This window comes from Topomyia yanbarensis, chromosome 2 (assembly GCF_030247195.1).
Source record: "Topomyia yanbarensis strain Yona2022 chromosome 2, ASM3024719v1, whole genome shotgun sequence".
In the NCBI taxonomy this organism is placed as follows: Eukaryota; Metazoa; Arthropoda; class Insecta; order Diptera; family Culicidae; genus Topomyia; species Topomyia yanbarensis.
In genome coordinates this window covers 194,559,272-194,584,397 of record NC_080671.1, presented here as the reverse complement: position 1 = coordinate 194,584,397, position 25,126 = coordinate 194,559,272, and the positions used below count along the sequence as shown (strand labels likewise).

At 35.4% G+C, this 25,126-nt stretch overlaps 2 protein-coding genes and 1 long non-coding RNA gene across 5 annotated transcripts in view; 1 reads left to right on the top strand and 2 right to left on the bottom strand.

The window, feature by feature from the left end:
- LOC131682556 (E3 ubiquitin-protein ligase TRIM9) overlaps nt 1-25,126 on the bottom strand; it is a 280,613-nt gene that overhangs the window by 221,293 nt on the left and 34,194 nt on the right. The gene's annotated exons all lie outside the window — the stretch shown is intronic.
- On the bottom strand, nt 3,117-4,505 carry LOC131682559 (uncharacterized). Its single transcript, XR_009304102.1, has 3 exons — nt 4,481-4,505; nt 4,197-4,278; nt 3,117-4,142 (listed from the first exon to the last, which is right to left on the bottom strand). It is a non-coding gene; the product is annotated as an uncharacterized LOC131682559 (long non-coding RNA).
- LOC131682557 (probable cytochrome P450 9f2) lies at nt 4,837-6,924 on the top strand. Its single transcript, XM_058964128.1, has 2 exons — nt 4,837-5,115; nt 5,183-6,924. Exons 1-2 carry the CDS (start codon nt 4,898-4,900, stop codon nt 6,573-6,575), a joined length of 1,611 nt encoding a protein of 536 aa, XP_058820111.1. The 5' UTR covers nt 4,837-4,897; the 3' UTR covers nt 6,576-6,924.

The window sequence follows — 25,126 nt, the reverse complement described above, 5'->3', positions numbered from 1 at the left end:
CAAATCAAAAGTTTATAATTTACGATTATGTGGTCGTCAGATCGTTAGTCTAGAGACCAAACTGAGTATCTTATCCCCAATCAAAACGAATTTTCGAGACGATGCAGGACGATTCGCTCTAAATATATCTAGCTCATATAGAGGCATCGAAATAGGAGTTCCGCAGGGCAGCAATATTGATCCATTGCTATTCTTGCTTTGTACAAACGATTTAGGAAGGCTTAATTTAAAAGGTACACCTCGTATTTTTGCAGATGATACTGCCTTGTTTTTTCCAAACGACGAGATATGAAAAATGATTTAAAATTACTTATAAAATATTTCAACGATATCTTTCTGTCTCTAAACTTGTCAAAAACCAAATATATGATTTTTCATTCATGCAGAAGATCCATAACCGAACACCCTGACTCGTGTACTGAAAACTGCAGGATCGAGGAAACGAAAGTCTTCAAATATGTGGATCTTTGCCTAGATTTTACACTTTCTTAGAACGACCATACAACATCTCTTGAAAAAAAAGGTGGCTTCATTATGTGGGGCTATGTGTCGGGATTGTTCTTTTATCCCACATTACGAGTTTTTGTAATACTACTATGCACATATATATTCCCGTCTAAATTACCTTGTATCATTGTGGGGCCATGCCAGCATATCAAATTTGAAAAAGCTTCAAACACTTCAGAACAGATGCCTTAAAATTATATTCACGAAATCAATTATATATCCTGCTTTATACCACTGATTCTCATAACATATTGCCCATGCTTGGATTGATGGAATTGCAAACAACAATGTATGTTTTAATGACCCAATAGCCCACAATAACTTTCCGTTTACGTATGTATAGCAATAGGCAAGCCAATAACCGGGACCTCTATCAACCTTGGTCAGACACGCATTTCCTTTGCCGGGACAATGATTTTCAGTCAGCTTCCTACTGAGTTAAGACAGATCGTCGCTGTTGTGCTATCTTATGACAAACGCCATTTTGGGGTGAACTGAGTTAGATATGCCATGTTACTAAGTTTTAAAATCTCCATAAAGTCGCGTTTTCAGAATTTCGAAATTCTGCTGGGTTACTGAGATATAGCGAAACACGATTATGACAAGCGCCAATTTGGCGAGTGATCGAGTTGTGCTATCTTATAACAAAGAAAAAAGAGACAACATTCTTAGTTTGTAGGCTTGCTATAAGTCGAAAAGCTTATAGCAAACCAACAGATGTCTCTGATGACATAGGTAATTCCTATGCAGATCAACCATAAGCATTAGCTAGGTTCTTGTCTCGGGAGCAAAACTTTTTCTACCATAGTTTTTTTCTGGGAATGGTTGGCTTATATATTCATGATTATTGAACAAATTTTCTTTTGAGATTTCCACTTGTTTTGGAAAGTATACCGAAATGTAGTGATGGATTATGCAAGAAGAACATTTGTTTCGTCTAGTCACCTGTCAACAATAACATTGTTTGATATACATTGTCTCTAAATTGTCAATGAAACCAATTTTTATTCATAGTTTTTCCTGAACAAAGGAGGAAAATTGGAAAAACTTTGTGTTCCAATACCATCATTTTGTAACCTGATATTGCTGCTATCGCATGGAAAAGTATGATATTGGACATAGTGATCTATAACGCATAATTTTACGAATCAGTTATAATTCATTTTTATATGAAATCTTCTGTACACATTTGTGACACGTCATACATATTTTATCATCAATACACACTTATGACACTATGTGAGCGACTTTGGTTTACATTTTAAGCAAAAACTGTACATATAGTCAACCGATTTTCGCACAAATCGAGAGATTACTTCAGAAACGATAGAAGCATCGAATGCCTTCTCCGAAACGCTTCTAAAATTTATAAATTTTAAGATATTCAATCTCAAACTTTAAAAATCGTTTTTCTCGAAAAGTGCTAAATGGCGCTTGTCATAAGATAGCACAACAGCGACGAGATAACAAATCGCATCCATTTTGAAACAAGTTTAAAATGTCATTTGATAAATTAGAGTGTTTCTAATATAAACTTAATGTAAACTGCATAAACTTGATGTCCCACCAAAGGCTTTCTTTCTTTTAATTTTACTAGAATATTAATATTTAAATTTAAATTTAGTTCAGGTTGAAAAATCCGAACCTATGTAATACTACAGCGGGCCCCTTAAAAGGAACATCGTTCCACTGGTTGCTCTTTATAGCAATTATTTGTACGCTATGCTGTAATATTTGTGCTGATTACTTTCACGCGTCAATTTTGTCTTTTCTTGTTCTCAGCGTCTTCACAAATACCTTTTATCTTTTTTGTGCTGACCTTTTTTGTACGCTGCGCACTAATGTGTCCGCTACCAGGGGATTCTCTGTGCGAGTCTGGTGTGGGGGCGAGAATTAAGCGGGCAATAAAAAAAACAATTCCGGAATAGACTTACAATCGGTCGATACGAATTATGGTCGTGATTTTTTGCATAGTAATCATTCTTATTCGGCATGTACTAAGCTTCGGGTATCAAGCGTTTTTTTGTAATAAATGCCATCGCATCCAATGTGTCAGTAGAAACAATCACATCTATTTATTTTTGGAAACTGAAATAGCAAATGAAAGCAAATAAATATTCCTAATCTTTTTATGTTAATGGTAAGTTATTGAAAAATGAATTTTGGTACATAAAATGATGGCACTCATTTTAGGCAAGTCTGTAACAAGATGTAGCTCTTCAGCTTACTTTTATGAATCAATTGTATGGAAAAGCTCAGGTGCGAACAACTCATCTTGAATCCCGATAGCTTGGAATGTGTACAAACTGCTGGATACCGATTTAATAATGAGGTCAATAAACAACAACAGCACATTCGATGGCTTCCGCGTATAATGACTTCCTTAAGGAAGGAACGCCGAACAAGTACGTGGCATTGGAAACAAAAATAAATAACTTAATGAAAACCAACAAACGAGGTTATTGGCATCGTTTCGTCAACAGGTTAACGAGAGAAACATCAATTAGCATTCTTTGGGGCACTGCCCAACGTATGCACAACAGAAATGTGGAATCTTTGAGCAACTAGAGATTTTTTCACCACGAAAGTCCACCCGAGCTCTACCCCGACACCAGTAGCGGATCCAGAAAAAATTCGGAGCGAGTCGGGAATTTCGATTTTGAAATGTTCATTGTACAATACGTAATATGTTATACCTTCATTTAATTTACATCAGTTTTTGTGGTCGTATCTAGTTTGGAATGGTTTTGAGTTTAGAACGAATTTAAAATAGAAACAATATTAAAATTTCTCAAGATGTTAAACAATTTCGGAGGGGGGTCCGGACCCGCAGGGCCCCCTGGATCCAGTTTCTATAAACGTTCTTTCAGGAACGGTGTTGATATGGTACGGTACGGTATTTCAACGATTTGAAATAATTTTTAGCTAAGTTTCATGTTTTAAAAAAACATTCATTATTCATACGGATTCAAGAACATCAAAAATTTAGCTACAGCTCCCCATGGCCCTTGTCTTAGTTCTCTCCTCTACCATTTTTATATGAATACACAATGATTAGTATTTTACGATGCAATATTAATGTTCTGTGCAATGTAGTCGAAGTAGTAACGCCCGCAAGTGATCCTTAAATCTTTTATGATAAATTTAGAGAAGTCAACCGTAGCAAAATGTTTGACACTGATTAGTTAAATCATAGCGAGTCGACTGGGTTCAGCATCTTCAATAAGCATATCATCTTAGCAGGTCGGTGTTAAGTCAGACCGGACTAAATGACAAAATATTGGTTTCGAGAAAAACGAATTTAAAGTTTGAATCGCCGCATTCTTTACATTATGATTGGAAATTTATTTTTGCCGTAATTCTTGTTTATTGTTAAATATATCAAATCTGGTAAAAGTCGAATGTAGCTGACAAAATTCTTTATCCAGTGCTATCATTATCTCATTTTTTGATGTTTTGCGACTTAGTCCGGTCTGACTTAACACTGATCAGCATTCAAAGTTAATGACCCTGCTTCAGTTTACGTCGCAGAATTAGATACTATTCAGTATAGCTTTGGGATCATAGTCACTTGCAACCTCAGCTCCGTTGAGGCTCTCCGTTTTGTTAACCCTGGGAAGCGCTTCTCGCATTTCCTGAAGAAAATATGAAAATCTTTGAGATTTATTTAAAAAATCTAACCTGATTACCTTCACTGCCCTTCCTCCCCTCACCAATCCATCACGGAATGGCGGACTCTTTGGCTAAAGTGGGTACATTACAAGGTAACATCTGCAAAATAATGAATTAGTTTCAATGAGGAAACGAGAAAAGCAGTGGAATCGGCGGTAGAATGGCATCGAGCTGGAGTGCAGAAAAAAGAAGAGAGAAGAGATGAAAGAGAAGTGCAAAGGTAGCCAATAAGGAAATGGGAAAGAAAGAAAAAAGTTTCAAAAGAATTGAATAAATGAGGAGTTTGGTTAAAGTTATATACCGGATGTTTTCTTGACTGCGATTAGCCACCAACGTAGCCTGACCTTGAGTCATTGTCAGTCTTATATTTGATGGGTTGTAGCGATACGAAAAACACAAATTCGTTCCCCTTCTGAATGTCATACACAAAGCATAATAGCCCTCCCTTGCAAATTGATAACACCTCCCTCTCTTACCCAAACAATGTCAATTACCCGGCATTTTATTAAATTTATCATTTTGAATAACAAAATCTCTATTCACACATTTCTCGCCGAAACGAGCATCGACCGCATCAGAAACCTATCTATGAGCTCACACACGTCCCTGCCGGGCGGTGTTTTGATAAGTGCGAATGCTAAAAATATTTGAATGATTCCACCGAGAGGTCAGTTCAAGCTGAACCTCCCAGCGAAGAGGTTTATTATCAGTGTCGGTCATGGTGGTAGCTGGTTTCGTAGCTCTAGCGTTGTTTGCCTGGCTAGCGGTAGCAGCACTACACAAATGGATAACAAGTAACAAAAAGTATTTCGCCAGGAAACAGATTCCGTCTATGGAGGTGAAACTTCTATTTGGAAGTACGGGTCCTCTCATTTTCAAACAGTACTCTTTCCATGGATTCATCCAGTATATTTACAACAAATATTCAGATGCAAAGTAAGTTGCCCGTCAACAGCCAAAATTTTGTTTGTGTAATCTTTCTCGATGCGCATATTCATTGCAGAGTGTTTGGTATGTTCGACGCAATGACACCGATCTTAGTAGTTCGCGATCCGGAATTAATCAAAAAAATAACTATAAAGGATTTCGAATATTTCGCGGATCACAGACCGATGTTCGGAGATAGTAATAACGACAATCCTTATTCGATTTTTGGGAAGACCTTGTTTGCGATGAGTGGTGAGAAATGGCGCAATACAAGAGCCACTCTGAGCCCTGCTTTTACTGGCAGTAAAATGCGTCAAATGTTTAAACTGGTTATCGAATGTTGCGAAAACGTTTCGAAACATTATTTAAACCAAACCAAGGAATCACAGAAGGTTGGATTAGGTGATCTGTTCCATCGCTTCTGTACCGATGTGATAGCATCCTGTGCATTTGGCTTCGAGACAGACTCGTTCGGCGATCGAGACAATGATTTTTTTACGAATGGAAAAAAGATGATGCAATTTGACAGATTTAGCGTAGCGTTAAGAATTTTCGGTTTTAAGTTTTTTCCTTCACTGATGGGCAAACTAGGGATCGATATAATTGACCGAGCACAGGCTCGATACTTCCGAACTATAATAATCCAAGCAATTCAAGAGAGACGAGATAAAGGAATCGTTCGGGAAGATATGATCCAATTATTGATTCAGGCTAAAAACGGAATGCTGCGTCGTCAACAAGAAACGGACATCGACGAAGGGTTTTCTACCGTGAAGGAATCCGAGATTGGAAAATCGATTGCTCCAGCGAACATGACTGAAAACGAAATGATTGCACAAGCATTTATCTTTTTTCTCGGTGGTTTCGAAACTGTCTCCACCACTTTGACATTCTTGGTGCATGACCTGGTTATGAATCCGGATGTTCAAGTGAAACTGTATGAAGAAATTAAAGCAACCGATAAAGAATTAGGTGACAAAACATTAAACTATGATGTCCTTCAAAAAATGAAATACATGGACATGGTCGTTACGGAGAGCATGCGTATTCGACCGGCCGTTGCCCTTCTGGATCGGATTTGCACTCGGGAATATGTATTAGATGATGGAGAAGGCTTGAAGATCACCGTTGATAAGGGTACCACAATCTGGGTTCCAGTTCAAGGCCTTCATCATGATCCGCAGTACTATCCAAACCCAACGAAATTCGATCCCGAACGATTTAATCCCGAAAACAGGGACACAATCAATCCCTTCACCTATCTACCATTTGGTACTGGACCACGGAACTGCATTGGATGTCGCTTTGCCTTGATGGAAGTTAAGGCACTAATTTATTATTTGCTGCTGCGGTTTTCTTTTGAACGGAGCGAAAACACACAAGTGCCACTGAAACTACGCAAAGGTTACACCATAGTTGCGAGCGAGAGTGAAGTGTACGTGGATTTCAAAAGGCGCCATCAAAAATAAAAGAGCCATGTTTAATGTGTTTGGCTACACAGTAAAAATTCGTGAATATTAATTATAACGTAAATTGCACATTATTTCAATAAATAGTGACATCAATCTTAATCTAATACAATTTTCTATACAAATTGTTATAAATAAAAATCACGTCACTCATGACACAAAGCTATAGCATGTCTCAGAAATTTCCACTACTCAACGATTTTTTTCATTTACATGTCATTTGATAGTGCATGTAAAATTTTGTTTATTTGCATGAAAATCGTGAAAATTTCAAATCACATGTAAAGTTAGGTTACAGGTTATGATACACATTTGTTACACTCAAGTAAATGTAGATTTATTGGTTTTATTCGAACTGTATACTAAGTACTACTCAGTTGAGAAAATCCACAAATTTACAATTTTAGAATGCAGCTTTTAATCTTGATTATCTTCATAAAACATCACGGAGATGAGATTATTTTCAACTATATTTTAGGTATTTACTGCTTATAAATATTGATCCCATATATTCATTGTACTATTATTGTTACAAAGAAACGCCATTACAGTATACATATGAGAACTGAACTCGCATATGAATAATGAATTTAATGGTGCCCTTTGGACCATAAACTTCCTGGTTTCAATGAGGGAATGCGTCGCCACCCCCTCCAAAGAGCTGGTCGTGAGAGTAATTGAAAGGATCCACATTCATTGCAATAGTGTTTAGGCAGATTGCATAATTTCATATCTACATTATATTTACTAGGTGGGAAGTGACCGAAAGATAGCACACTGCTATTAGCAATAACGAATCTTGAAATTAAGCTCACAAAAGCAGACGCGGCGGGTTTTCAGTACCTATTGACCCGATATCATCGATACTAGTCAGATTAAAGTTGTTTTGTTACTGATCTTCGATCAACTAATTATTTTTACTGTAGCTTTTGCACACCTAGATCCGTTTGAACCCTCTCGATGTTGACAGAAAACTGGTAGCATCCAGTCCTCCCCATTCTAAGGGCTAAATATCATGAAAATACTTAGACTCCCCGTTCAATACAATCGCATCTATTGAAGCTCACATTTATAATTCAGAATTTGTTCTGGCTGAAATTTTTGAAACGTTACCTATATTGAATGCTCTACTTTAAGCCTACATAAGCATTCGTTCATCGACAGCGTCTTTAAAGCATATTCCAAATTACATAAAACATATATTATTATAAAATATAAAGTTCGTACCTATTATTATTGAAATGAGATTACATTGAAACTAACCTTTCAATTATCAAGAAGGATAAATTAGTTTTAAAGTTTAATATTGTAATAATTTGCTTTGTCACAAAATCACTATAGTACTGCGGTAATCTAGTATTAAACCTGATTGTTCTGACCGATCGAGACAGTAGAGGAAAAACACGTGGTGCCGGTGTGCTTATCGCAGTCTCCACCCGACTCTAGTCCAAACATAAAACTGATAGAAACGATCTTGAACAACTATGGGTAAATATTCGCAGTCGCGATATTAATATCTGTGTTCGTGTAGTGTATCTTCCCACCTATTCCGCAAGTGAAATTATTCAGAAGCATATAGACTCGGCACTTAACATCGCAACTTCCATTTAACCCAATACCGATCATGTACTGTTGGGTGATTATAATCAACCTAGACTTGTTTGGAAGAGTAACCCATCCGACTATGCCTTCCCAGATCTCTCTGAATCTATCTTTTCGAGAGCGAGTATTGCCTTACTGCACGGAATATCTGTATTGAACGTGCTACAAATATGTACAGTAAATAACAGATGAAATCGAACCATGGACTTCCTGTTCGATTTAAAGCCGTTAGTAGCTTGTGACTCAAGTCAGCAACATTTACAAACCTATTACAAAACGATAGTTCACTCAAGCCAGCAATAGTTACAAAAGATATAATAGCTATTTCTATTCAAGCATAAACCCAATCGAACCTGAAACAAAATCCAAAGCAGTTTTGGTCTTTTGTTAACGGGAAATGTAAAGACTAGATGCCTTTTGTAATCGATTTAATCGCAAATTGTTGAATCTCATTGTGTTCAAGAGCCCTATATATCCTTTAAAAGCAGAAAAATCCCATACTCTGGAACTATACCATATCCGATGAATTGCTAGAGCGAATGGCAGTTATCAGAGACTTCGGAGTACTCCTGGACTCACAACTGTCATTCAGAAATTATTATTCTCATGTTACGGCACAGGCAAATAGAAATCTTGGCTTCATTATAAGAATCGCTAAAGTATTCACTGATCCTTATTGTTTGCGGCTGTCTCCTTTTCACTTATTCGATCTGTCGTGAGAGCTTCAGCACCCATTTGGTGTCCTCATACAATCATTTGGACCAACAGAATAGAATCAGTGCAGGCAAGATTCCTCAAAATATACACGTCCGTTATTAAGGAGGAGGAGTGGTCGATGATCATAGTTGACGAAAAAATCGCTCACTCTCAAAAAGTACGCTACTTTTTTATATTTTTTAAATTTCATTAAAATGCTTTGAAAATTTCCTGCTGAATATTGTTCCCATAGCTCTCAGCTAATTATTGAAGTATTTAAAAGTATTGTGAGGCATCAATGGTAATAAATGCAAGTCAAAAATTAATAAAATGGCGAAACTATGAATATCACTGGCAGAAAATTGTAGTAATATGTACGCGCTGATCGCTAAGATGAAATGAAATAAATAAATAAATAAATAGTCACTCAATATCCTTAACTGAACATTATTTGGTAGGTAAGTTTTCCCATGTTACCATAAAAAGGAAAGAAACAAGAATATGTAGCACACTTTTTGAATTATACTAACAAGTAATTTGCATCAAACGTTCAGCAATAAAGTGACCAGACGACCCGGATTGGGCGGGACAGTCCCGGATTTCAAGATCTTGTCCCATATGGTAAAATGGCCCGACAAGTCTTACACAAGTTGTGAAAATATTTGGAAAACGCATATCGTCCTGGATGCACGTTCTGCTTTCGTCCTGGAAGCATCTGGTCACTTTATTCAACAAATACATTATTGAGAAAAAAAGATAGGAATATAATGAACAGGAATATATTCAGCAACCTACATCACCACATTTATTTATTCATTTAGTGGTTTATTTATTGATTTATTTATTCATTTATTTATTTATTTTTTTTTTATTTTTTTACTTATTTATTTATTTATCTATTTATTTATTCATTTATTTATTTATTTATTTTTGGTTTATTTATTTAGGTCATAACGGTTGGAATGAATTACTCTTAGAACTAAAAATCACTGTCCTATTCGAAATATTTTGTATTTTTCCTGAAACCATTTCAGATTTGATAAGTTTTCTGGTTGAATATAGTTCATATCTATAGTTTGGAATGTTGTGCGTTCAATCCAACATTTTTCCTTTTGGTAATAATTTTGCATTATTCAAATCATAAGTTACAAAAAAAGGCAGCAACTGCACTCAAAAAACGCTTCGTAATGAGCTCCCACAAATCCGGACGTCTGGTCCAAATCCAGTAAGCTAAAAACTAAAAATAGGTGCGGATTTAAAATCTTATATGTTTCAATTCAGAAGAATGTCTCAGCTGCTGTAAAAATTACACGTTCATTCAATATTTGGAATTTGGTAGACTTTAAATGAACAATTCATTGCACACCAGAGCACAAAAAAAGCTTTAAGTTACACTATGTCCTTCTAAAAAGAAAAAGCCAGTAATACATATGTCAGTACTATCTACTATCTTTATGGATACCACGGGAACCCAAAATGGGAAAATGGGACAAAAGCCACATTCGAGGCTGGCAGTAATTTATTTGTTTATTTTTTCGCAGAAGTATATTTCCCCAACTTGTACTAATGCGTGAAAGCACTGGAACTGTGTAGGGCCTATACGTTGCATGCGTGGGTGCGTGCGTGCGTACGTGCGTGTATTCACTGCCCAAAAGGATAACAACTCAATGCATTGTTTATGGTCTTCACCCCGAAGTGAACATTAAAGGGGATGGTATAAAATGTGCGCCGAAAACTGGTAAAATGTTTTGTGAATTTAGCATTTGCGTATATTTTGATATAGATGCAGGTAGATAATTTCAATCAAATTTCCGTAGAAATTTTTTTATAAAGGAAATTTTGGATTAATTGAAAAATGTAGTGCAATTTTCTAATCATACAGCCTTCGTGAGCCTAATATTTGTTATATGGTTGAAGCTCAATATCTTTTTAGAGTCTAATGGTAAAATTGATGATACATTATTTACCCAAAAAAGCGCACAATTTAAAAAAAAAAATAAACGAAATTTTAATGTTGTACTGAACATTTTCGATACTCGACGATGCAACTGGACGCACATAATCATTAATAATATTTCTGTAGGTTAATAATAAGGATTATTTTACATGTCCTGTGTTGTAATTCTTCCAAAGACAAACTCGCAACATCATATTACCGTAATAAAGTATCACTACATACGAGATATAGAGGGTGTGGCATCTCACCCGAGGCGGCGTCGAAATTACCCTAATCTGACTCAAACGAAGGTGGTGATATGATATCCCACTGAAAGAATTTTCACCCAATAACGATTGCTTTTAGAACATATGTTTACATGACCCTATTGCACATTTTTTTTTAAATATTTCCTTATCTTTATTCATATCTATCGAATGTAGTTGCTTCCACGGCTAGAAATATTAGAAGACACTTCTCATGTACTCACGCATTAGAAGATCATATCCGGGAATATTTACCTGAAAATGAAGATTAAAATATTTGAGATTAATACTAATTGAATTTATTATATGATAGTCAAAGGTAAGTCATTAGCAATATTCATTATGTCTGTTGAGTATTATTGAAAGTTGAAGCCGTTATGTAACCAGAAACCTTTTGTTTTGTATCATGATACCGTAAACTGGACGTTGGATAATGTGACTTTGATTACTCGATTTTTTTTTAAATCTTTTTTGGAAACATAATAGCAGGCGGACATTTCAGGAAAAATCATTCAATCTTGTTCTTCATACATCAGTACATGGTTTAAAAACATTAAACTTGGAAAAAAAAATTGAGCCTAAAAATACGTAATTATTACTTCGAAAAGTGATCAAAGTCACCCCGGTTAACGGTATAAAAACAAATAACGAAAATGCTGCGACAACCTAAGAACAAAAAAAACACTGACTCAGGTGGACATTGGATAAGCTAAGCTTCGCGTGAGTATTATGAGTATTACGATTATCAGATGATATGATCAGATCAAATTTTAAACTCAAGTTTTTTCTCAAGCGTACAGATCAAAAATAAACCATGCCGCTCTATCTACCCAGCAAGGAGTCACTCAGAACACAACTATTCAGGTATCTTCTCAAACAAATGATTACCCCTGATGCAGTTGATGTTGTCTGCGCTATTCCACCAGATTGATATCGAAATTAGTCCAAACCAATTTTGTAACTGCTGCTCATGTCACTAGCAATCCATTTTACGGAATTTAGGAGTAAATCGGCAAATACGTATATGATAGGGTGATTTATTGATAACCATGCAGGGAAAATTTTATTTTGAAATTTGAAATTAATTCATTTACTTTTTCCTCAGATTTACAGCAGGGCAGTAGAAATTATTTATTAGGCGCTTAATTGATCGGAGCTGTGAGTATGGTAGTTCCACACAAGTCGGGAACTAATTCGGTTTTACAATTCAAATATCTTCAAGAAAACACGCTTGTCCAAAATCCCCTTCACACACCTTCAAGAAACCAATAGAAAGAGTTTGGTAACCGTCTCGTCTCTAGATATAAAAACTTCTTTAGTACATGATGCTTTCATATTATTATCATTGCAGTCACACTCATCCTTTATTCGAGTGCCACCCTTCCAATGTACCACTGCTGTGGCATTTCGCGCTTCCTGCCAGTTCGATGATGATCGCATAAGGAACAGCGTAAAACAGAACCTAGCAAAAACGGTTTGGGAGGATGGTTCAGTATTGAAACGACAGGAATACCATATATTTCAGCATTATGTGAGTCGATCAACTCGGCGACTGAATCGTTAAACTTAATGCTGTAGAAATTTTATCCACAAATCGTATCTAAGAAAATGAACAAAAATAACCACCATACACCGTTTGCTCTATGTATATTGTCAATGGAGGTGAAATGGATTCTTTTACTTCAAAAAATGCCCACTGAATTCATACAGCTTCCAGTGCCCAAAATATAACAATAAAATGCGCGGTGAAATTGCTCGATCAAAATTTAATTAATAATTCGTTTTTAATCCTTTTCTTTCATTTCATCTAATCATTTCCTTCGCAAACCGCAGATTGAAACACCGTTTCGGCGCGCTGATGCAAAACACCCCGATTGTCACTTCGTTCCCTATTCGCCATGCAGTGTAATATCGGTCGTATCGGTCGCTGCTTTATAGATAAGGGTGAGAAATTGCGCGTTGTAACGAAGCCAAACAGGACACCGTTTTCGTCTTTCACCGTTTATTGTAGAGGATCCTTGCCGGTTTCGTCCTACCAGCAAAAGCATCCTGAGAAATGGGCTTCCGAGAGTTGCAGACGACCAGCAGCCAAAGCGATACGATAAGGTATGCATGAAGTAAGCACGGACAGGGCGCGTCGCATCGACCGTGTTTTACTTTCATTCACGTGCAAACATCGAAATGGAAATATCGAACGGAACGAGGCAAACCGAACATATTTGTCAACATATGTTAGTTTTATTACTGGGGAATTCCATGTTTGAATGCACAAGTGCGCCGTGCATTATGATTGGCTTGGAATCGTTTCTTGAGCTGGAAAGGGAATTTTCTTTAATCAGTTGGTGATCATAGCGCTCACATGATTAGCTCGAGGGATCAACATTTCATACAGTAGAATTACAGTAAATTAGGCATCTTAAAGCATTTGAACAGATACAAAAATAAAGAAGGTGGGTATTGGAAATAATTAGAAACGTCCTACCCCTATAATTAGGTCATTATATAATAAATAAGAATTAATATTAAATAAGAATTCAGCTGCAAGGATCATCAGAGTACACATGCTTTCGTGCTATTTTAGTATAACTATTAAGCCAATCGAAAGTTAATATTATACTGTAGTTTTACTTATTTCGCAGTTCTTCTTTTGAGAGTCATATTCGACATATATCATCGTGATGAGGTCATATTTCATTAAGAATGATCTAACTACTTGTCACAGATCATAGAACGATTCGCAAAAGTAATTCAATTTTCGTAAAAAGTTATATAGAAAAAATGTGTTAAAAATGACGAAAAATGCTATTGAAGCAGCTGTATGAACTAAATATCACTAACAAGAGGCGCAAATTGAAGCCAATCACGAACTATATGTGCAAATTAAAAATCACGCGTCACTCACGATACACTAGACAACATGAAGTCTTTGTTAGCAGAACTGAAGGCAGACATGGAAACTCAAACTTAATCCACCTAACAGTGAGAAAAGATATTTCTTTCACATATCACCGTTGGATCATTTATTTTGCAAAACCCAACTAACGGTGGGATGAACACATTTTCGAATCCCCCACAAATAAAACCTGGAATAAACTGAATAAATTATAGAAAACACTAGTTTACAAATTTTGGGGTGATTGCATGAAGTTAATAAAAAAAGGTGTTCTAAGTCAATTTTGGATCGCCGAACACGAGAATCATATCCGTTTTCTTTTTCGTGGTATCGTTTAGAGATTTTTGGAAAAACGTTTTTTTGGGCGCTTTTTGCAATGATTGGTATTTTTTGTAAAATTACTCATTTTTAGTTGATTTTCTATAAAAAAAAAAATCAGCAGAAAGATATTTTGAAATCTTATGTGACAGACAAACTTCTCACGTGAATTTTAAGCCTAAGAAAACGAAAATCCGATGAACACTGTTGATGCTATCAAACACCGAGTGAAAATTGTTCTGTTTTTCACATGTCTCTTTTGGTTTTAAATAAGATTACACTAGTTTACAAGAAAAATTAAGTTGCGAGAAAAATAAAGATAAATCTTGGGTCGCTGAACACGAAAATCATACTCAATTTCTCTTGCAAAGAAGTTCGAGATTTTTTTTCAAAAAACTTTTTTGGTGCCTTTTTTGTTTTTGCTCTAATTTTTTATTACAGAAAAATGATTCTTTCAAATTTTCAGAATCGAATGTTTTAGTAAAATCATTTACTAATTTTAAGGTAATCGCGATAAGCTAAGAAGAAAGTTAATGTTGGGTCGCTGAATATGAAAACAAAGTCCATTTTTATTTTCAAAAAAGCATTTTCGAGATTTCTTTGAAAAGGGTGTTTTGGGCACTTTGTTAGGTGTTTGTCAATATCTCGTTCAAAAAGGATCCGATCGAAACAAACAATGTGCACTCTTCGACAATTTATAATATGCGTATTTCAAATGTACATTTATTATGATTACATTCGACCAAATTAAAAAAGTCTAATCTTCAACCTTTTTTAAACATCAACAACATGCATATATCTAGTTATTTTTTTATTTCGATTATAGAGGTTTCAACCTTAAGGTCATTCAACATATCAAGGACATAAAAAAATATTTTAGAATCTAATGTGATAGATAACCGTGCGCGACATGAAATAACTAAAGTTATAAATGGCGGGCCATTTTTCTTGACAGCGTGTTGTTAGGGTACTAAAAGTTGTATAGGTATTTTTTTCACCAAAAAGTGGTCCAGAATACTTTTTTACTTCATGTTGTTGTAAACAGTTGTTTTAAAAATATTTTTTTTTGGTTCGGAAACAATCTGTGTCTTACAACAATTTCATTGCTGAATTCGTTAAAATCGGTCAATAAGCTCGCCCGTAGTCAAAATCCCTACAAACAAGGTCCTAACATGCGTCAAAACTGTTAGTGGTAGTGAACAGAGACAGCCTATAAAATGTGGTTTTGATTACGTAGACGCTACCATTCGCCCTTAAAAACTGTCACACATACGAGCACAGAAGCAGTTTTCGTTTTGATGCCTGCGGCCAAACGTTTTTTTTGCGGAACCCATCTGGATTTGATTTTGTATTGCCAAATGCTACTGAAAAATTGGATCTTCCATCTAAATTGAAATTTCACCTAATTTGGGTGGCCCGTTTGAGAAATTTTGACTCAGTAATATCAGTGCATACATTCACCTCTGTGTATTTTCCACAAAATACTCATAAAACCCATTGAAACTATTTTTTCAAACTATAAACATGTCCAAAAAATTCCTTAAATTACGTGAAAACAAAATTGAAAGGTAACAACTTTCCATCACAAATGCATTTTGATGTACATTCAGGAAAAACAGTATTTAAACCAGCAATTTATTTGGGGCATTCTTTCAAGAAATCTATGCTCCATATTCGGAAACTTATGATGACTGCGACATATTTTTCACTTATACACTTATGCACTTTGAAATTACATTTCTGTTCACCAACTATTACACCTCGAAATTACTGCTCCACTAAAATACCAAGACGCATCTGAAGGACCAGGACCTGTCGGAATTGCATCAGGATTTTTGAATAAAAAACTAACAGAAGAATTTATAAAAACAAATAAAACACCCAGAAATATGAAAATCATCGTTTTTAGTGTCAATTTTCAAACCAGGCAACTAGGACAATCAAAACTATCATGAAATCGCCATTACCCCATGCATTACAAAATTATTCGAAAATTTTGATAATGAGTAATTCCACGAAGATACGTCCGAAAATCATTAAAATAGTGACCGGCTCTCTTAAATTCCTATGAAACCACGAATATTAACCCGTATTAAATTATCTCAATATTCTTCATTTTATTTTACTCTAATAAAGAATGCCTCATATATTGTGAAACAAGCCCAAAAAAATGGGATCGAGACGGTTCAATAAGTTGATCAAGAGCAACTCAAAAATTCACATTCCACAAAAATTGAATAACTTTCACAATTTCTCTCCGTTTTAATCTAATAAAAGTTTATTTTCACTGGTAATTAGCAAGCTTCAATTCCCGATAAAAATAAACTCGTAAATAACGTCAGAACCAGCAGTTGCACTTAACCCTCAAAAAGGCACGCGGGTCTCAGAAGGCCCGGCACGTTACATATTTTTAGTTACAAAAAATGTGTATGCAATATAAGCTTGGGCATGGAAATTTTGATAAGTAGCTTTGAAATCTATAACAAAAATAAAGAATTGTGTAATTTTCATCTATGGAGTGATGCGCAGCTATGTTTGAATTTTTTACATGCACGAAAAGGCAAGCCAAGCCTGGCAGGCTCGGTATGCATGCAATATTTACTAGGAATACCACCGGTTTTATACATTAATATTTATACGAGAAAAAAAACATTTTGATGAGTTCATCTCCATATTAGCAGGTATTTTTTTTCAAGTTTTGATTGATTTTATCTTTTTACCTTTTCTTATAAGAAATAATAGCATACGATAATCACGTGTGTCATATTTTTTGGGTAAATACTTTCATTTCACTCACTGTGGTCTACTTGACAATTTTTTGGATACAACATAACCTAACTTTGTCGTTATTGTCTATTTTTGTTGTCTATTTTTAGTGTTATAGTTGTCGTAATTATTCAAATTGTAGGATCTAGAAGCAACAAAACATTGAAATGGCTACAAGACGATCTGTACATGTTTTCAATCACCTCAAGGAATCTGAAATAATGGAAGAAATTCGAGCAAATTCAACAGCAGACGAGGAATGATATTGCTTCCGACAATGAATCTGATGCAGACTGAGATGAAGAATCTGAATATGTACTCCGGTTATGCATCAGAAGAAATTAATACCAACCCAGAAACATTTATTGGTCGTGATCAAACGAAATGGAGCTCAGAACCAATCGACAGTCGACGTGATCTTCCGAATACTCACCTTTTGGAAAAAAAATTCACCTTTTTACATCCATCGCCTTATACGCTGAAATCGGGATTTGCTGCGTGTTCGTAGTCATCATCCTGTAATTTCGGAACCGGAAGTCGGATCAATTAGAAATTCAACAGCAGCCAATGGGCTGTACCTTTCATTTGAAACCAAGTTTGTAAAAATCGGTAAAGAATTCGCTGTGAAATAGGTATGACATTATCTTAGGAACTTGGATAGTTCCCCGGAGCATCAAGAACCGTCATAGTCATTAATGACATAGATATGCAAAGCCAAATAATGTTGCACATATTTTAATATATATTTCATCATTTGGACATCATGGTGGTACCAGTTTATATGAAAATTTGCTGTGTGATCGTACTCTTCAACCCGTAACTCCAGAACCGAAAGTCGGATCAATAAAAAAATCAATTGTGATCGATGGAAAGGTTGTACCTTTTATTTGAGACTAAATTTGTGCAAATCGGCTCAGCCATCTCAAAGAAAAATCGGTGATATTATATGCCACATACATACAACGATACATACATACACACACACATACAGACATTTTAGGATCTCGACGAACCGAGTCAAATGGTATAAGAGATTTGGCTCTGCGGGTCTCGGTTAAAAATTTCGACCGATTGCATAACCTTTCTAATGAGAAAGGCAAAAAAGAACTTGAATTTAAACGGGCCTGAGAGGCCCAGCTTGCCCTTTAATGTTAGGATTTTAGCTTTCCTTCACAAGAGTTAAACAAAATGTTCAAACGACCATTCAATTACCTTTAATTCACCAATCTCCATAAAAATATTTCATATCGTAGCGCTACAACCGAAGATATTTGAATTGTACTGCACGTACTACCCCTAAAAAACAAACAAAATACCATTTTTGGGACGATCTCATTTTCAGTTCGACAAGTTACGATTTGTTAGAAATGTACTTCTAATTATATAAAAAAACCTAAATTGATTGCTTTATTTATTGTATTTTGATCAAATCATCCATACCTCACAAACTAAAAGTCATATCTCAAAATATGTTTAATTGTCACGATAAAAAAAATCTTCTCTGCACTACTGGATAAATGAAAAAAAGGTTTATGTACCAAAATGAAAATGGGGCTTTTATTAATTTGTCATTCACCGCAGCCTAATCGATCAACACGTCGTGGCATTAATAATAAAATCTCACAACTCACCTGGGAGGCACAGCGGGTTATGGGGTAGAGTAAGGTGGGGTAAAAGTGCGCGTGGGGCAAAAGTTCGCATAAGACTTTTAGAAGCACACAAGCGCTAGAACCTGGCAACTCTGTATGGATTTAGTATATCATTAAGTCAACTAAACGCACATATAAGCATGAAAGGTTTTAATATAGTGGCTTGAAATTAAGGAGGAAGGACCATTTTTCGCTGCCTTGATGTATTTTTTTGAATTTTGGAATCATAAATTGGCCGTTTGAATAAATCAGGATCTATAAAACTGCAGTACCCTAAAAATCTTCAACATATGGTTCGTTGCGAGATATATTTGATTTGATGAAAAAAAATCAGTAATTTTCGTAACAATTTGATAAGTTAAAAAACTGACGGTGGGGTAAACGTGCGCACAGCATATGCACCCCAATAAAAAAAACGCGAATGAAGCTTTTTATATAAAAATTGAACTAATTCTTCCATAATTAAAAGAAGGGACCAGCATCTTCAATAACTGCCAGCTCACCGGTCAAATTACGACTGATATGAGCGGCTCAGGAACAAAAGCATCAGCATAACTGGTTCCAAGGGAAAATATAGAGTGCCGAAAGCTTAGAGTTATTAAAAAAGAAACAAAAAAACTATGAATATGTAAATAAAAATGTATTTCCAATATAAATAGTATATTCGCAAGAATTCTTGTAGTGATCCACCCAACTATGACAAATAATGATGTTACAAGGGGTGACAGTTTGATCATGAACGACATTGTCGAAAAGATGAAACATCCAAGTTTTTTCAACATAATGGAAAACTGAACAACATCAACCGAGGCAGAGGGAGGGGTACTTTTTAATTATGAAGGAAGAGTAAGAGGGGATGGATATCTTAAAATTATTTAGTTTAATTTATGGGTGGTAATAAATCGGCTATTTAATCAGTGCGCACTTTTGCCCCGTACTATGCGCACTCTTGCCCCGACCATGGGGCAAAAGTGCGCATTTGAGTATTCATACGAAAATAATTATTTCTCGGACTACAAGCAAAACCAAGAGATATCTAGTATTACGTTTTGAAGATGTGTGATGAGAGTATTAATTTGTGATCATGCCGATTTTCTAGTGCTTTTCTACCAATCGTTATTTTACGAAAACTGTTAGGTGCGCACTTTTGCCCCACCTTACTCTAACCGTGGTCTTGTGCTCTGCAGATTGTCTCGTTGATTGCCACTATGCTCGGTACTTCATGGATAAAAATGGCTTAACGCCTGGATTACGTAATGAATTCGTTGCAAAAAATCCGGCATTTCACTCCACAAAATGTTCGTTTACAATTTACATCAAACATTATTTAACGATTCTTCATAATATAGAAAGACTTGAATTAGAAAAAAAGTAAATCCTACTGTGAATAAGCGAGGTAATATGTATTGAGAACAGTTGATCACAAAAACAACCTTAAACACATCTCTTTAATTTAACAAAAATGCATGTTAATGAAAATGTAATGAGAGTATGACTGGTTTACCCCAACATGTACCACCTTGTCTGATAAACCAGTACCAATTTATTCAGTGGCTTGGAACATAAATTGTTTTTTTTTGGTGTCGCTTGTAAAGGAAACTCTCCGGAATGATGGCGCCACTATGGATGATGTGGTAATTCGTTGGCCATTTATTTGTTTCGATGCGGAGTGCCAAACAATGTGAAGGATAATGTGAGTACCTTTTTTCACCCTATTAAGGAGGATACTTCACTAAGTCATTAATTACTCGACCTTTAATCGATGGAAGGCATATAAATTGGCAACAACAGCTTTGCTTCGTTGTTAAAAACCAAACTGATAACACAAATGCCCTGAAAACGATGAATTCAATATTAATTCTTCAAAAGGGCGAGATGATGAGATTTTAGTAAACAAACTTATTTTGTTCATTATTCCACTTCCAAGATGAATTTCATAAAAAAAAATACACATCAATCAACATCTTTAACCTTGGTAGAATCAATTTCAAATGTTTTCTGTGTTGGAATTATAACAAATTAAGAGAAATCAGTAAAACAAAAGTTTGTTTACAAATCTTATTAGCTCTATTCAAAAGTTGATTTGGAATTGCTCGTGTTTGAGAGCAACGAGAATTTGAATTGTGTGCCACAATTGTTGCCCAACGATTTTACCGAATGCGTTTAAGAAATATGACAGATGCCACTTCAAATGGGTAGGCTGATAATAGAAACATGGCGAAAATAGGCTCATTACCTAAGCATTGAAAATTGAGTCATCTGCAGTGTAATGCAAAACGACCACAACCGCAATAATTTCTGCTGTTAAATCCGATGCAACATCAACAAAGTTTGTCCTTCTATAAAATTTGAATATTCACATTAGGGGAATTATGGGTAAAACCAACACTGTGAGTAAAACCGACACCCCATATCTTTCCCTAGAAATCAATTTTTTGTTCATTTCATAATAATACTTTATTATTTATACAATTATGTAAAGCATTTAAAGACAACTTGGATTTACTAACGTACGTCGAATGTTATAAAAATAAACAAAACATGCGACAGCAGCGTTTATACACGTCTGAATGTAAAACCGACACGCTGTTAACGTGGTTGTGATTATTTGCGATTCATTACAAAAGGCTGAGATCTTTTGTGACACTTCAAATACACTATTAGCACACTATAGTAATAGTAGAGATACACATAAATACTTTTATTGTGTTTACTTCTTATAAATCTCATGAAAATCAAAAATTTTGAACTTTTTTTTATTAGTTTCTATCGAATCTTTTGCTATTTCTACAAAAAGCTCATCAAACCAAATTTCTAGGTGTTCTCTTGGTTTGTCATAGATGAACTTTATCACATAGAGACAATGATCTTTTGTATACCCCGGTAGATCGTTGATGATCAGAGTCCCGACAAAACAAAGTCTGAACCAGAAAGTTTTACTAAAATGTGCTTGTGTGTAATTCATAAATGAATGAATCCTATTAGCAGAATATAGAACACGTGTAAATCTTATCTTACGAAATAAAATGACACTGAAGGTTGCAATGATGTATGTAAAGATTACTTGGAATTATACAGAACAAGAAAAAATCCTATGACATAAAATACTCTTGTTTATAATACTACGCTTTCGAACTCTCTTCCCTCACTACTTGATGAAGCTACAAAAAGCACATATTTGCATCACACATACTCACACTTTATTAATCACGCATATATCACATTTTTAATGAAGATAAAGATTTTAATAAAGTGGAGAGAAAATAAATAAATAAAAGGGGGTGTCGATCTCACCCCTATGGGGTGTCGGTTTTACCCGCAGTGTTTAGAAGAAGCCACGTTGTTTTCCAAGTTTTGCAATCAATAATTTTTAATGAAATTATTTTTTGAAGCGCTGACAAAATTAGCCCTTGTTAAGAATTTTCTGAAGAATAATTTTGCGCAGAAATTATATTTTTTTATTTATTTATTTATTTATTTCTTATCTTCGGTATACACCGTAGAGACACATTTTAAAACTATATATTTCTTATTAATAACTTATATCTATGCTTGGAAACGTTAAAATCATACACTGAAGAAGCTTCGTTAAATCTGCGGCAACATCTTTCCAGTGGATTATTTTGTCCATATGAAGCACGGTGTCTAGGGATCCACAACAGAGTGGGGTTACGAAGAACACGAGGAAGCGCATACAAATTAACGCCCGAGAGAAAATCGGGATATTACCTGACAGCAAGTCGAAAACAAAAACTCTTTGCAGGAAGTTACGGCGAGTCGCCAGAGTCTGCAGACCGTGTAGCATACATCTATCGGCATAAGGAGGCAACACAACTGGATCATTCCATGGCAGTTTCCTGAGGGCGAATCGCACAAAACATCTTTGTATACGTTCTAGTCGGTCAATTTGAACGGTATGGTATGGTGCCCACACTTGCACAGCATACTCCAGAACACTTCTGATCAGGGCACAGTATTGGTTTTGTGGTAACCTAGAAAAAGCTTAAGGCTTCCGTTTTAACTATAATTCCCCTACAAAACGTTTCAATAAGTCTGGTTGTCACTTTTGGTTGGTCATGTGGCCAAAAATCATGACTTACTTAGAGTTTATATGTAGGACTAGATAGAGTAAAATGCAATTCCCGCTTTCTCGAACGAACATCGCAGTAGTGTGTATTTGATTTTGTCATTTAATACGGATCAATTCATTAGCTTAACGAAGTCGTGGGTTTTTTCATATATTTACAGTTAGTGACTGTCAGTGGCGTGGCCAGAAGTTTGGTTTGGGGGGGGGGGTTTGAAAGTTAAAAACCAAAAACAGTTCAGCAGTTACCATTCCATTCTACAAATGAGAGAAAATAATGAAGAATAGCTTTCAGATCTTATATATGTTCGATAACTTTTTTTACGGTCACATAATTTCGAAACCATCAACTTCGAAGGTTGGTTGTCAAATGGTGAATACTTCCTAGTGTTCCCAAGTTCCTATCATCCCTGTGCGACTATTGATGACATTTAATCTGTAGGTCGACATCGACTGGGTACTACCAGTACCCTGCAGTAGAAGCAAAATGAGAACGTGCGATTGAAGAATCACCTATTGTTCGCTCAGCGAAATTTGGGCGGCTGCGGTGGACTGGGCATTAGGGTGGGACAAAAATTAGATTCCTGCTCCGAGCAACTTTTTAGGTTCCATTCAGGTCCTAGAACAACTGTGTAAATTCTTAGCTCTATCAGTGAAACTATATTTTTGCGCCCACCGTTCAAAGTTTACATGGGATTTTTATGGGAAAATTAACTTTCACAAAATAATTCCTCCAGGAGTCTCCCATTGCTTCCTAAAAATAAATCGTTATGTGCTTTTTATGGGAAATTTAACAGAGAAACAAAGTCTCGAAGACTACAAAACGATCTGACGTTTGAAAAAAAAGTTAATAAGTAGAAACTGTTTGATGTTCTGACGATTGATAAAATATTCTTTTTTTCTAGCACCACTGCTATTGGTTGTCCAATTATATGCAATTTCGTTTTGATCTTCTCTTAATGTGTCGAAAATAATTATCTGTACTGTTTGGCCACTTCACAAGATTTTTAAAGGATAAATTGAAGCTTTTTTTGTACATAAAAAAATAAAGTTAAAAAATTTGTATATAATTTGACCGCCAGCAGCAGTGATGCTATGAAAAGTGAAAGTTTCATCAATCTTCAGGGCATCAATCGGTTTTTGCTTAATAACTTTTTCCACGAGCATCAGATCGTTTCGCATTCTTCTAGACTTTGTTTTCTTGATAAATTTCCTATAAAAATCAGCCATCTGTATATTTTTAGGAGGTAACGGGCGACTCTTGGAATAATTATTTTGCAAAAGATGATTTCCCCATACGAAATCCCATGTAAACTTTAAACAGCGGGCGCAAAAATATAGTTTCACCGATCGAGCATAAAATTTGCAGAGTTCCTCTGGGAGCTAAATGCGACACAAAAAGTTACTCGGAGCAAAATTTTATTTTTTTCATATAACCGTGTCCCACTCTACTGGGCATGTCGTCAGCATGGTGAACAACTCGGTCTAATTGTTCTAGAAACTGATCCAACAGCTACAAGGAGGAGAGATCTGTCAAAATGAAGGGGCCTTAAGAATCGCCGTGCCCTGCGAGGCGACAAACAGCCATAAACAGAGTGAACTGGAGACGATTTCTTGATACAGCAAATGACAACATAACCTTAGCCTGAGTTAGTTTAGCAACAAGTGTCCCAACACAAAAAAAAAATCTTCTTACATAATCATTATAGTGATAAATCCTCCTAGAAATTATAATGGAATATCAACTCTTCAAAAAAGTAGTAAGAGACTTGATGTCTTCAGCAAAGTTGTATGGAATTTCATTTAAAACGTCTTAATTGAAGATATGAAAACTATGTATGTAGCATATCGAGATATTTACGAAATTATTCTTAAATCCAGTTTTCTTCAATATTACTGTAAGCTTCAAAGACACATGGCTTGGGTAAAATGTTTATTTTATTGTTTATTGACAGTAGAAGAGATTGATCATATACAGTAATATCAGAATAACTTGTGTTGAAGGATTACTTTCGCAAATGGACTAATATATCTCAATACCCTAAATATATGGAGCATTCGTGTCTTTAGCCACGTTATTTATAATAAAATTCTCGAAAAATATACTGAAGACATCAAGTTTTTCGAGACTATTTTACTTAATATTGACATAATTTGTCAACTATAATATCCTCACTAAGAGATCAGTTACAAGATCCCCTTCCCACAATTTAACAAAAGTTCCCATGGTGTTTAAAAAATTAAGTTTTTTTATAATTCGTTTATTTGACACGGCTCATAGCGGTAGCTTAACGGAGGGGGTTAACCCCCAAACCCCCCCCCCCATGGCTACGCCACTGGT

Bases quoted from the DNA above. Each gene is read 5' to 3' on its own strand.
- LOC131682557 (XM_058964128.1), top strand. From the start codon at position 4,898: ATGGTGGTAGCTGGTTTCGTAGCTCTAGCGTTGTTTGCCTGGCTAGCG. The intron at 5,116-5,182 runs GTAAGTTGCCCG...TATTCATTGCAG, and splicing joins AACAAATATTCAGATGCAAA to AGTGTTTGGTATGTTCGACG.